Source organism: Channa argus, chromosome 20, assembly GCF_033026475.1.
Source record: "Channa argus isolate prfri chromosome 20, Channa argus male v1.0, whole genome shotgun sequence".
NCBI lineage: Eukaryota > Metazoa > Chordata > Actinopteri > Anabantiformes > Channidae > Channa > Channa argus.
In genome coordinates this window covers 4584831-4598574 of record NC_090216.1, presented here as the reverse complement: position 1 = coordinate 4598574, position 13744 = coordinate 4584831, and the positions used below count along the sequence as shown (strand labels likewise).

The window sequence follows — 13744 nt, the reverse complement described above, 5'->3', positions numbered from 1 at the left end:
TGGGAGAAAGAGGGGGGAAAAAAGAGGAAGGGGGTCGAGGTGCTGCTTTTGCTCGTCAAAAAAAACGTTAGTTCCTCCATCTCCCTATGTCAGCAGAGGAATCTTGTGAATGTCTTATTGAAATGATTTCCCTTTAAATTTTGGTCACTTCAAAGTTTAAACATTTTGCCAACAGTCTCCAAAGTGTCAATTATACTGAGGGATTTGTATTAGCTGATATTAGTATTTAGCTCACAGTGACTTTGACTTTTGATGATTGTGCTAGATGAAAAGTTTTTATATTTTACCCTCCGAAAAATGAATGTCTACCAAATTTTATGCCTAACGAATACACTGCTAACATGACTAAAAAGAGTGGAATGAGTTTATTCCAGATGTCAGAAAGTGAAAAAAATTGGATTTAAGTGGGTTTGTTTATAGCTTTGTGAGTCAGACCTCAGCATAGAACTGTGACTGTAGATTTCACGTTTATTATCTGGTTGAGTCCACTTTCATGCCACGGTAATTATATGTTTTGGTCTACTGAACTTCCAGCAAGGCAAAAATCAATATAATTAACAGTACGTCTCTTCCTCCCATTTTGCTCCATTTTTCTTGAACTTTCTTTACTTCGGATTTTTTTTTAATTCTCTTTAGTATTACAAGAACAAAATGTTTAGAAATGTAAATGTAGCAGCAGTGACAGCAAGCTTTCCCTGGGTTTGTACAGCAGTGCGATGTAGTTTAACAGAGTGAGAGATGTACTGGCATCCCACCGGCTACATGGACAGAGGGGGCATTCTTCTCCTCGGATCCCACCGGTCGTCTGCTACAGACCACAGTTTGTCAGCAAACCTGCCCTCCGTTTACTGAGGAAATGTTCACTTAGTGCAGGAAGTCTGAGGTTTCCCGCACACGTTTGATTTCAGAAGTTACCCAAACAACATCGGGGTTATATGTCAGGTCAGAACAACATAGATGGATTATAAACCCAGAGGGGGGCTTGCAGTATCAGATAACCAGTGAGTGTTATATTAATAATAAAAAATAAATAATAACCCATTATATCTCATACATACAATGATTAGATTTATTATATTTCATGTTATATTTCATTACTTAATCAAAAAATACAGCAGTACGCAATGTGCTGCACATTGTATGATGTAAAAATTTAATTTTACAGTAAGCGAAGATGAACATGATTGGAACCAAACCTAATAGAATGAATTGTTTCCCTAATAAAGCTGTTGAAGGTTACAATATCACTGTTAAAGGTGACAGTAATAAAAAATGAAACGACATTCTCTGCACACACTTTGTACAAAATAACAAGACATCTTCTCATAGCATCCAAAAATGTTCACATTTTAAGGTTTCCAAACAGTAGGCTAAACGTATCATGCAATCCATGTATCCATGAAACCTTGCAGAGTTACATTGGTGTATGAACTTTTAAATATAATTAGGTATACAACAATGAATACTACTGTTGATTATAAATGTTATATACAAAAAAAGTCAAGAAATATGCAAAACATCACAGTACTTCCTATTAACTATGAGTTTCCCTATAGGCCTGCATGTGCGGTACAGACTTTATAATTTTAGTATACAGAGTGGAATTAAGATGTCTTTTTATTATTGGATGTCTGTTCTTTCAAGGTTTCCAAAATAATCAGGGGTTCAGGTTTGTGCAATTTCACCAGTTTACTGTAGGAGAATTAGAGGGTGCTGTTACTCTCGTTTGGTCTTAGCCCACTGGGCCAGCTCTTTGGCCTTTCTCCTCTTCAGCTTCTTCTTGATTAGGAGCAAGTCAATGTAGACTATTTGACCCAACACTGTAGAGGCACATAAGAGTCCACCATGTAGAGCTCCTGCTATCCCACAGCTGAACACGTCTTGGCCTAGAATAAAGAGATACACACTGCACAGCCTGCTGCAAGACACAAAACTATGTGGATTCTGCTACTCACTCACAGATTTGTTTTAGTGTATTTTACCCACACCAGTGCCATAAACTAATCCACAGCATTATCAATTCTCCAACCTCAGGTAAATAATTCTGAGGGCTTACCTCATGTTTTCATGCTTGTGACAACACTGTTCAATTGCAAATCATCAATGTTTGTGCATTATTGTAACATAAAACCCTTGGCTAGCCATTTGTAAACAGTTCCATACCTGATATGTAGAGGTTTTTGACAGGTGTGTTGCATGTGGTCCTTGCCACAGCCTCAGCATGGAAACGATCCAGGTTTTGCTCAGCGGCGTACATGGCTCCCCGCTGGGCACCCAGGTAGTGCATGTTAGTCAGTGGGGTTGCTACATCCTGGAAAACCAGCTGATAGCCAAATCACGCAAATATTATAATGTACCTCTCAGGCATGTATGAAATAAAACATAGACAGTGTACATTAGCAGCGACACACCTTAAGTTGATAATTTAAAGTTTTTAGAAGATACACGTTTAGATGCCTTTAATATAAATGCACAGACTGCAGAATCAAACATGCTCATACATGCATGAATTACCAATCCTACCTTGTCTCTGATTTTAGGGAACAAAGTGCAGGCCCAGTCAAAGAGGTTTTTAGCAAATCTCATTTTGTAGTTGTAGTATTCTTCACCCCTTTTTCGCACTGTAGTGTCTTTCCATTCCTCAAACCATTCATACTCCACCATGGTCAGTATTGTCATGCAAGATTTTCCTGTGAAAAATGAGACAAAAGATCACATCCAGTCTGTATTGAGACCAAGATGTGACTTTTTCTCGCATTTTGTTTCAGATAATAAATACACACAGATAAAATGATGTTGTAGTCACAGTAAATCTTTAAAAATTAAACATTCAGTTCTACCATATTCTTTTAGAATATCTTATTCATTGTATTATTACCAACAGTAGCACTAGCAGTGACTTTGTTTGTACCTGGATGTCTTATTTTGGCCTCGGGGTCTTTAGCAGATGGCACGGTAATGAACATCATTGGAATGTTGTCTGGCGCTTCCTCTTTACTCAATGCAAAGAAATCATCCATCCTAAACGAAAACATGAAAATGTAAAATTAAAATATTCAACTATGAGTCTGAGCAATGTTGGCTTTATCATCATTGGGAGCACACATGCAAGAGTCAGTGGGTTTGGTCTATAAATACTGGAGCTGACTAGTCATCTACCCCATCTGCAGGATGAAAAAGGAATTCTGTTTTTTATAAAGGTATAGTTCTCTATAGTTAAAGGTATGGGTTTCTCTATAAATCTTGACTTTATTATGGAAAGTGCCTTGAGATCATTTTGTTGTGAATTAGCATCATATAAATTAAGTTGAATTGAATATATTGAAATGTATGTCATGTAAAAATTATGTTTGTGTTAGCAAGCCCACACTGAGGAATCACTGTCTTTGAATTCAGTGTATGATTATGATTATACAATAGTGCCCCCTTGTGATTAGTGAAAGCTGCATCCCCTCAGTGTGATCAGAGCTCTGCATACGTACGACTTGTCCATATCATTGTTTTTATATGTCCAGATGTTTGTGGAAACGAGGCCCAGCTCTTCCTCAGTCCCATCAAAACCACAGAAGACCAAGAATGATCCTCTGCCACATTTCATCATGTTCAGTCTTTCCTGAATTTCTATAATATGGGAAAGTGTAGAATCACCTTGCAGTAAATTTAGATTTTTTTATAGTAATTATGGAGAATTTGTCCTATATTAAAGCAATTACATCTGTTGCTTACCATGTTTGACTTGAATCTCCGGTGGAAGAAGTTTCTGGAAGGTGGTAAAGATGCCGCAATTTGAGATGACCACAGGGGAATGAATCTCCACTTCCTCTTGACCTTTCCTCACTTTCACACCTGTCAAACGGCGCACAAAAGAAGTCTCCAGTCTGCGTCATCTTATGAGCATCTTAACTTTTAACAGATTAGCTGAATTTAATTCTTACCATAAGCTGCTCCCTTCTCATTAACCAGGATCTGGGAGACAGGAGCTCTGACCAGGCAGTTTCCTCCATATTTCTGAATGGTGCGGATAATGTGGAAGGGGATCTCACTGGCACCACCTTTAGGGTAGTAGGCACCTCGCTTGTAGTGGTGAATCAGGAGAGCATTGATCAAAATACTGGAATCCTTTGGTGGTACACCTATATATATATATATATATACAGAATAAGGGCTTAATAAGTAATTACACAATCCACCCAACAGTTTTTCATGCTTGATATCATGTGCACTGTGTCATGGTTGGTAGTTAAAGATTTCAAAGCAGTCTTTCTGGATAGTACCACTAATTTATTGTACACACATAATGATCTTGTACAGACGTGGCAACAAGGCAATTTTATGTCAAAATATGGCCATTACAGTCATCAGACCTCGATGTAGTTTTGAAGATTTGAGTTGAATGCAGAAAACCTTTTAAATGAATAAGAATTCTTGTCACGGGCAGCTATTTTACTTAAACATGAGGAATCAAATTAATGCAGTAAATGGTGAACAGTGTACAGGCTTTTCTTTATAAGTCAAAAGTTGTGATTCTATGTACCTGCCTAATAACTCTTCAAAAGAAAAGACAGTGAAATTCTGATCATTACACCCCAAAAAATTGGATGGCTTTTAAAAAACTGGATTAGATAACGACACATTTTATTTGCAACACCCTCAAATAAAAACTGATACAAAGTACTTCAACTCTATGGTCATTGATTGATTTCAGTTACAAATACACATATAAAAACAATGGGTCACTGTCTTCCTTTCTGTCTACCCTGTACTTTGGTGGAGCATGTTTTCTTTTCCACTTTGTTCATTCAGTGTTATCTGGTATAAATTCTTTAGTGCACTCACCATAGAAAAGATAAGAAAAGATGACATGGAGGTCTTTGTTGCTGGTCAGGGTGTTCACAAAGTCTGTTGCACATGTGCCGGAAAGGCGGAAAACTGGGGACAATAGGTTTGCGATGCCTGACTTCAGCAGGAACAATGATACCCACTGAGGGATCAGCTTTAGACTTGCCAGATAGTGGGTCTTCTTAGCTGAGATCTGTAAAATTGAAAAATTTATAGAGGGTTTTAAATGTACATTCTAACTTTTGGACAGACCGATTGAATATGTGTAGCGCTACCTTCATGATTTTGAAGAATGTCTCAATGGCCTCAGTGTCATTAGGGAACTGCTTCATCAGATGGGCTTTCATCTCAGTTTTACCTGAGAAGATGGTGTATTCTCGTTTCTTATCGCCTTGGCCAATCTGAATGATGTCAAAGTGTTGATTCAGCTTGTGAAATTCCACCTGGCCTTCAGTGATCTGGTCAAAGGCGATACGCAAAAGACTGTTCTCATGGACCTGACCAATGTAGTGAAGCCCTAGGGATAAAGGGGTTGAGAAGAGGAACATAGGGACAAATTATGTTCTGTAGTTTCTAAAGCTACAATGGGATTTACAGTAGATCTTCTGAAAAGCTAAACCAAAAAGAGAAATAACCTTTACATACAGTGCATTCTTAATATCCCTGTTTTTTTTTTTTAACGTTTTGGGGTCACAAAAAATGCTACAGTTGGTCAATTAAAGTTATCGTGTTCTTTTTCCAGTGACAAATTCATTCAGTTTAACTTTTTTAACTAAACTGTAATTTTCAACAGATCATGAGCATTCGCCGCTCCATGAAAAGTAAATGCATAGATCCCTCTTCTTACCAACATCAAACTCAAAGCCTTTCTCTATATAGGTGTGGCAGCAGCCTCCTGCTTGGTCATGTTGTTCCAGCACAAGGACTCTCTTTCCTGCTTTGGCCAGTGTGGCTCCAGCTGTCAGCCCACCTATGCCACTACCGATGATGATGACATCCAAATACTGAGGCACCTTGTCAAGACTGAAACCTGCAAAGAAACACGAAGAACTGATGGTAACATGGTCTTATTATATTTACAATCTCTCTAGTTCGGATACATTTTATTAACAGGTGTTGTAAATTTTACCACAGCCTAAAAATGTGTTGCATAAATGGGTTATGCAATACAGCCTGAAAGTTGTACTGCATACCTTTCCTGTCATAAATATTGTACCTAACTGCTGAACTAGATCCTCTGCTCTGTAATAAACAGTAGATTAGACTAACATAATCACCCAGTCATAATCTAATTAGGATAAGACAAACACAAAAAATACTGTACTTGCTATTGTATGTTATGATACAGCAAAGAGGTCATTTAGATAAAACTTTATCTGGAACGCTTAGCAGCTGTGAAAAGTACAGTGCATAACTAATATAAATGGTCTGCACTTATATAGAGCTTTTCTAACTATTGGTACTCAAAGCACTTTACACTGCTTCTCATATATGTACTATCTAAAGAGCCTACTTTTTTTGTTTTGATCTACCACAAGTTAACTCTAGTTCTGTCTATTGATCTGTTCGCCCAAATACCCTCCAATGACTGTCGCCCACAAGTGCAGTGCAATAATAAACATTTACATTCACTTGCAACTACATCATACACCGATCAGTCATTACAAAAATATTAACATTATGGCCACCTGTACAATTCAAAGCAATCCAAAGTCAATGGAAACAGGCCTTGCTCATGCAGCAGTAACAGTTTACCTTTCATCACCTTTAGGGTTACTCATTAACATGTTACATCTTATATGTTTGAGTTATATAAAACCGCAGTGTAACAGTTAGAAATAGAAAGAGAAAATGATTCTAACCCTTCCATTAAAAACCTTAGTGTGAAAGTTTTGAAACCATTTGACTTTCAAATATTATTCGTGTTGATGTCTTTTTTTCAGTGTAAAAGTAAAGAAAATTTAAGAAAAAAAAGTTATATAAAAACCCAAATATAATAGTTTAAAACAACTGTATAAAAGCCTATTTTAATGATAGTTACGTTTCTCATTGCCTAACATATTGATGTAATATCACAAGTACTCTAATAAATGAATTGTATCTTTTTGTATCATACCCAAAGAGCTCATTAGCCATAACTGCTAGAAAATATGCTTTTTTTTAACCAAGTAATTGCTTACCTCTGCCAATTGTGACATTGCATGCATACCTTATAAACTTTATAATGTTTACCTTGCTTAATGACTTTGTCCCGCTTCTTCTGATCAAACTCACGAGGTCCAGGAGGCCTCACTGACTCTAGGGAGAAAGGGCTTGGTTTTCCAAATAGGTACCAGTATGTGCCACCGACCCATATAACTAAACAGACTAAGAAAATCAAGAGCCACATTGTTGAAATGATCAATATACTGTTACTAGAGTTATTTTTTATCTGCAGTACATGAACACTGCTCTCCGCATGAGCTTATATAAGGCTCCTTTTATGGTACAGAGAGCCAAAGGTCTAGAGAAAAGGGGCAGCTGTGTCTGTAATTCTATTCTTGTTATGACAAGCAGTAAAGATAAATTGGTGAAAGACCCATTTTTTCTTGTGATGATACAAAGATAATAATAATGTTTTTACAAGCTGGTCTACAGTTATACAGACATTGACAAAGGATATTGTAAGTCTAAAAATTTGAATTTGAAGCAGTGTCTTAACAAGTGGTTGTGATGTGACCACTGGTTTTCCTGTATTTCACTTCTTTGTCTTTCAAGAGGGTCCTAAAAAGGTTTTGCCTTTATTAGAAAAGCCAAATAGAGAGCTGATATTAAAGATGGGTTATATTATCCACGTTCATGCACATTGGTCCCCATCTGGACGTATTTATGTGGCATTCACAGTCACCATTTGGCTAACAGGGCACCTCACTTATAGGAGATATATGCCCCTTGATAAGGCAGTTATGAAAGAAACCACACTATGGACAAGTGACCCTAGACTTCGTCTGTACTGTGTCCAGTTTTATGTCTTTACAACAGTAAATCAGTAAACAGTAAAGAGTTTCAACATTTCCGGTCTGATAAAGACAATGTTTGTCCTTACAGGCATTAAGTACTTTAAAGCCACTAAGAAATTGAGATATTTTACTTTCCTGAACTTTAACTACTCTATATTTACTATGCATTTCTACTGTATAAGGATAATAACATTTGTAATGTGATGATAAATCCACAGACTTTGAGCTCCACTTGAACTAAAGCTATAGATTTAGCAGACACAGACAGTGCATGTTTTTATGTTACAGCCTTATTTCAAAATGGATTAAATTATTATTTTTTTCTCATAATTCTACAAATAATATTCCATAATGACAACGTGAAAGGAGTTTGTTTGAAATTTATTAAAAATAATAGTACATAAGTATTCATGCCATTTGCTGTGATGCTCAAAATTGAGCTGTGGTGGATCCAGTTTCCACTGATAACCCTTGAGATGTTTCTACAACTTGATTGGAGTCCACCTGTTTTTAACAGTAGTTTCCTCTGTTCGTGTAACGATGGGCTCCTCCATACTCCTCTCTGTGCTTTATGCAAACATTGGCCTTCCTATGTGCATCAAATTTATGTGCAAAAAGAAAATATGAGCTGGAACACACGTTAAAAAGTTAGTGTACACAACACACAAATTTCTGGAACAAAACTGTCATTAATTTTTCTTGGCAGAAGGTAGTTGGTTTGAATAACATGCACTCACCACTTACAGAAGAACAGTCTCCATGTTGCTGTTATTTTCATCCTGCACATAGTCCAATTCACTATCTTCGTCTAATTCTTCCGCTGCTGCCAACATCACAGAATATTTCTGCATCACAGTCAACGTCCAGCCTTGTTTTTACCCGAACAAAGAGCCGATGCATAATACAGCTTCCAAAGTACTAATCTCCTAGTTTACATTCTGCCCTAAATGAAAATGTAAATGTAAAATTGAAATGGTCAACCATTAGTCTGAGCTGTGCTTTATCTATTATCTACACAAATAAAAGAATCCATGAGTATGTATTTAACATCTGGGAACTGAACCTGACTGATCCTCTACTCCATTTAGAGAATGAAAATAAAACTCTGACTTGTTAGTGCAATAAATCACATAATATAGTGTTTCGTGTGCAACGATCACTATATTTTATATAGTGTTTTTAAATAATAAAAGTTGGTCTACAATACAAAAATTAAAAATGTGTAAACAAGCTCATACCAAGGATCCCCTGTGCCTTTGGAATGTAGTGTGTGATTAGCGCTTATACAATAGTGCCCCCTTGTTATCACTGCATCCCTGTTTAGTGTAATCAGAGCTCTGCATACGTAAGACTTGTCCATATTGTTATTTTTGAAAAACCAGTTGTTACTGGACACAAGCCCCAGCTCTTCCTCAGTCCCATCAAAACCAGAGAAGATCTGCCATATTCCATCATGTTCAGTTTTTCCTGAATGTCTATAATATGGGAAAGCATAGAATCACTTTAGACGAACTTTACAGTTTGTTTTTATATTTTTTTGTTTGTTTGTTTGTTTTTTTCAAAATAACTTTTGAGAATTATTTTCTTTTAGGTTAAGGAAATGACTTCTGTTGCTTACTGTGTTTGACTTGAATCTCTGGTGGAAGATGTTTCTGGAATGTGTTGAAGATGCCACAGCTTGAGATGACCACAGGTGCATGAATCTCCACTTCCTCTTGAAATTTTCTGTCACAGAAAAGAAGCCTTCAGCCTGTTTCATCTCAGGTACAATCTTAACTTGCGAGCATCTTCTTGCCTTTAACAGGTGAAAAATAAATTAGCATAAGCTGCTCCCTTTCCATTAATCAGAATCTGAGAGAAAGGAACTCGGACGAGGCAGCTTCCTCCATATTTCTAAATGGAGCTGATAATATGGATGGGGTCTCACTGGCACCACCTTTAGGGTAGTAGTCACCTCGCTTGTATTGTTGTAATAGAACTCCATTGGTGAATATACTGAAGTCATTTGGTGATACACCTAAATATACAGAGAGTAAGTCCTTGATAAGTAGTTATTTAGTCCATAAAACATTTCTATAACTCACTGGCTCTGTCATGATTTCTAGTGAAATTTCACATTTATGATGCTAGGTTATATGGATAATAACTTAGTTTCATAAGTTAAGCCAAAACACTGATTCACAATAGTTCTTTGACCACAGTCTATTTTTAAAAAAATTGACTGCCAACATTTTACAATAAAGTGTAATTATGATTTTGTTTTTGTTTTTTAATGTTAACTGTACTATTTTATTGTTATTTTACTTTAGTTTATTATTCATCATTGGTGGACTCTCTTTCCTGCTTTGGCCAGTGTGGCTCCAGCTGTCAGCCCACCAATGCCACTACCGATGATGATGACATCTAAATACTGAGGCACCTTGTCAAGACAGAAACCTGAACAAACAGAACTGATGGTAACATGGTCATATCTATTATCTTTCTAATGCAGTTTTTATTAAGAAGCATTGCAAAATGATCACAACATCAAAATGCAATAATCGTATATTAGACTGCTAACACAATCACTTGGTCATAATCTAATTGAAATATATGTTATAATGCAGCAAACAGATCATTTAGATAAAACATGCTGAATGCTGAAGGACTTTCCTTTTATATGATTTGAACTACTTTTTCATCTACCACCAAGTTTACATTTGGCTTTATCACTGCAATTTTTATGATCCATTGGAATTGTTTTATTCACAGAAGACCATATGGAGTCTAGCTTTTCAAATATTTCTGAGAAAACCCTTTAGTCTAATAATATGTAGTTTGTCTTCTGACAGACTAATAGCTTCTTATCAATACATTATCTAAACAATTTATTGGATGTTTTTATACTACTTGTGAATGCTAAATAGCTTAAGCCTAATAGCATTCAAAGTTAGCATTGCATATACTGGAAACACAGGCGAACGGGATTTTATCACTGCAGCCGTAAAGAAAATCACTCAAACACTTTATATCTTATTTGTTTAATTTATATAAAAGCTAAAGTTTAAAATTTGGTACAAATTTCTTCCTTATATCAATAGTCCTTGGAATGGCTAATGTTTCATACTTGATTAAAATCTTAGTGTGATTCTAGACATCTGTTCAGAATGTGCAGAAATTTTATTTAACTATTGTTAAATAAAATTTACCTCTCAGCACCTCTAAGCTCATTAATTACCATATTATAATTTGTGTAAACTTAATGATTATAGGTGAAAACATGGGAACAGAACCTCCGTTTGTCAATAAATGTTCCCCCCAAAAAAGTTTACAATTGTTTACAACAATTGAATATAACAATTTTTTGGCACCAAATCTAAGATAAGCTGATACTTTTCTGTCCAGTTTCAAACAATCCAATGTCTTAGTCTCAACTTTTTATATGTTGTCTTTGTACTATTTATGATTTACAAAGGGTGTCAAATTATTTGCAAATTTACATTTTGTACCGCAACTTTTCTGGAAACAGGGTTTGTAGTAATGTTAATTTGTTTATTTTTAGTGTTATCATTTTCAGATGTTTAAAATTATTGTTACAATATGAACTGATTTGCAGAACTAGAAAGAAAGAACATGAAAATCCGGAATATGAACTCTGTAATGTGTAATCTGTACCCACCGTGCTACAATGTCCTTTGCTCTTTAATTGAAGCCTGTAGCTCAAAGTTTAGAGGTTGTTTTGACCACTTTGTTAAGCCAAGCTAAAAGGTTGAAGTAAAATGCTGATATATCACCAAGGTCTTTTCATTGATACGTGACATGTAGGCCACCATATTCTTGTACACAGGTTAAGTTGTGCAAAGGTGCTGATACATTGTTAACTACAGGCACCGGACTGAAAAAGATTTAATTTGGGATGAATTTGTTTGTACAAAGAGTTTATTACCCTGTGAGAAATTAAACTTTCACTTAAATAAGCTACTGTATATTCACACAATACTTGTCTTGGTAATGTAACAGTAAGCGACATATAAATGACCGTAATTGGATGGAGAGCTTGAAACAGAAGCTGGATGGATGAAGCTGATGGGTTAAGCCTAAAGACTTTGATACCGGACAGAGCTCTGTGTCAACAGGGCTGTGTGACTGACGTGCTACAGCAAAGAAATCCTATAAATAATTAGCCCAAGCAGTGGCTGCACGACTCCTGTCATGCAGGAGGCAGGTCAGGTCGAAGCTTTGTACAGCTCTTAGCATTTAATTACAAATTGACAAACATTTTCAGTATTCCAGTGAGCTCTCTTGGTAACATTACAGGTGTTTATTTTCTTACTACCGTACATTTATCCACAAGATTTCTACAGCATTATTACAGCATTGTAACAGACTCTCATAGAAAATATTGTGACTTTTTCATGGATGTCTGTGTGCTATGTTATTATGCAGCCTCCCTTGTCTGCCTTGTAGGGGTTCTTGTCATCTGAAACGCCCTTAATCAGTGGATCATTTGGTAGCAACCCCTCGACAAAATTAATGGTGTCTGTACAGTTTGCACCCACCTGTTGATCAGAAGACAAAACAATTATGTGCCATTTACTGTTTTGTTTTTTGCTACTTATAAGTTATTAAGACTATGAAATTATGTATATGAAAAAGTGACAATTTACTTACTGGTGTCCTAGGTGTGGCAACTTCCTTCTTCAACTGTTCCAGCTCCATTTTCAAGATTTCCTTATCTGACATATCCCGAGCCATCCTGGCTGCAAAGGTCAGGTCAGGTCAAAAACAAATATCTACAAATGTGCTGGTGTGTTAGTGCTACACCTATAGTTTCTTTAGGTTATTTTCATATTCACTGTATTCTTCAAATACTTTGGTTTGATAAAGTAAATGTAAATCCAGCATAAGCAAGTATCTCAATATTAAATCATTACCTGTTGAATGGCAGGATCTCCAACAATCTGAGAAATGTGGTGGCTCCTAAGAGCTCATCGACCAAGTGCCTTTCTCAAGTCCTGTTGCTTCTTCACACTGACTGAATCTTTCTGTCCCACTGCTCTTCATCCCAGCTGATCCCTGCTGGTGGTGCTTTTGGTAGAGGTCACCACAGGATTGGACCTGTGTCACCAATCCCCTGTGATGAGATTAAACAATCAGGAGCCATTACCCCTGAACAGGAAGGAGAAAGAGAAGAGCACTGACAACAAAGTGGAGTAAGTGAGCTGCTGAAATAGAAACAATAGACCTGTAAACATCACATCATCTGTTGTGTGAGTGTAAACTGTGGATGTTGTGGGATCAAATGTATTTGTGCACTTACTGTACACTATTGATTAAGAAAAACTATCAGCAGCTAATCAAAATACTGAAGTTATTTAAGCAAATTGTTTTTGTTTTTTTGCAAATATATTGCTTTAGCACATACAGTATACTTAGTTACAGATGACATTAGGGTGCATGTAGAGTTGGGTTCATAGTGTGTTTATGTTCATAAGCACAGGGACCTGTGTCAAGAGGAAGGAGCTTGGGCATTCACTGATTTGATTATATGCTTTAAACCGTGAAGTCTATCCAATCAGGTGCTCTTAGTCTTGGAACGTCATTCTAATAAATCGGTGTGTAATACTTAACAGCCACTTATAGTGCACAGCTGATTTGAATAATGGAGACGCAGGAGACACTGAGCTTGAGGTAGTTTTGTGGGTGTCAAAATGAAGATTTGTATAACTGAGAGACATCAATTGGAAGCGCACAATGATTTCAATTACCTAAAGGGAGTTAAACTAATGTCCCACAATACTCTATGGCCTTCACCTCCAACTGACATTTTATCTGAGTCTTGACTAGCTACTGATGCTGAGCTAAACCTTCAGCACGACTCACACTAAGCCATTTTTCAGGATCTGGGTTAGTCTCATCTATTAAAG

General features: G+C 36.5%; 2 protein-coding genes and 1 long non-coding RNA gene across 3 annotated transcripts; 1 reads left to right on the top strand and 2 right to left on the bottom strand.

Annotated features, from left to right (window-relative positions):
• Window positions 1-1130: 1130 nt before the first annotated feature.
• Window positions 1131-7304, bottom strand: si:ch1073-13h15.3 (inactive all-trans-retinol 13,14-reductase). The gene is made up of 11 exons (XM_067487145.1): window positions 7072-7304; window positions 5687-5869; window positions 5115-5356; window positions 4837-5032; window positions 3936-4133; window positions 3727-3846; window positions 3483-3621; window positions 2912-3021; window positions 2524-2690; window positions 2164-2323; window positions 1131-1886 (listed from the first exon to the last, which is right to left on the bottom strand). Exons 1-11 carry the CDS (start codon window positions 7226-7228, stop codon window positions 1717-1719), a joined length of 1842 nt encoding a protein of 613 aa, XP_067343246.1. The 5' UTR covers window positions 7229-7304; the 3' UTR covers window positions 1131-1716.
• On the top strand, window positions 5772-13022 carry LOC137105248 (uncharacterized). The gene is made up of 5 exons (XR_010911784.1): window positions 5772-5895; window positions 9430-9602; window positions 10148-10294; window positions 12500-12585; window positions 12887-13022. It is a non-coding gene; the product is annotated as an uncharacterized lncRNA (long non-coding RNA).
• On the bottom strand, window positions 10684-12572 carry gngt2b (guanine nucleotide binding protein (G protein), gamma transducing activity polypeptide 2b). Its single transcript, XM_067487152.1, has 2 exons — window positions 12489-12572; window positions 10684-12376 (listed from the first exon to the last, which is right to left on the bottom strand). The coding sequence occupies exons 1-2, from the start codon at window positions 12570-12572 to the stop codon at window positions 12248-12250; spliced, it is 213 nt and encodes a 70-aa protein (XP_067343253.1). The 3' UTR covers window positions 10684-12247.
• Window positions 13023-13744: the final 722 nt, after the last annotated feature.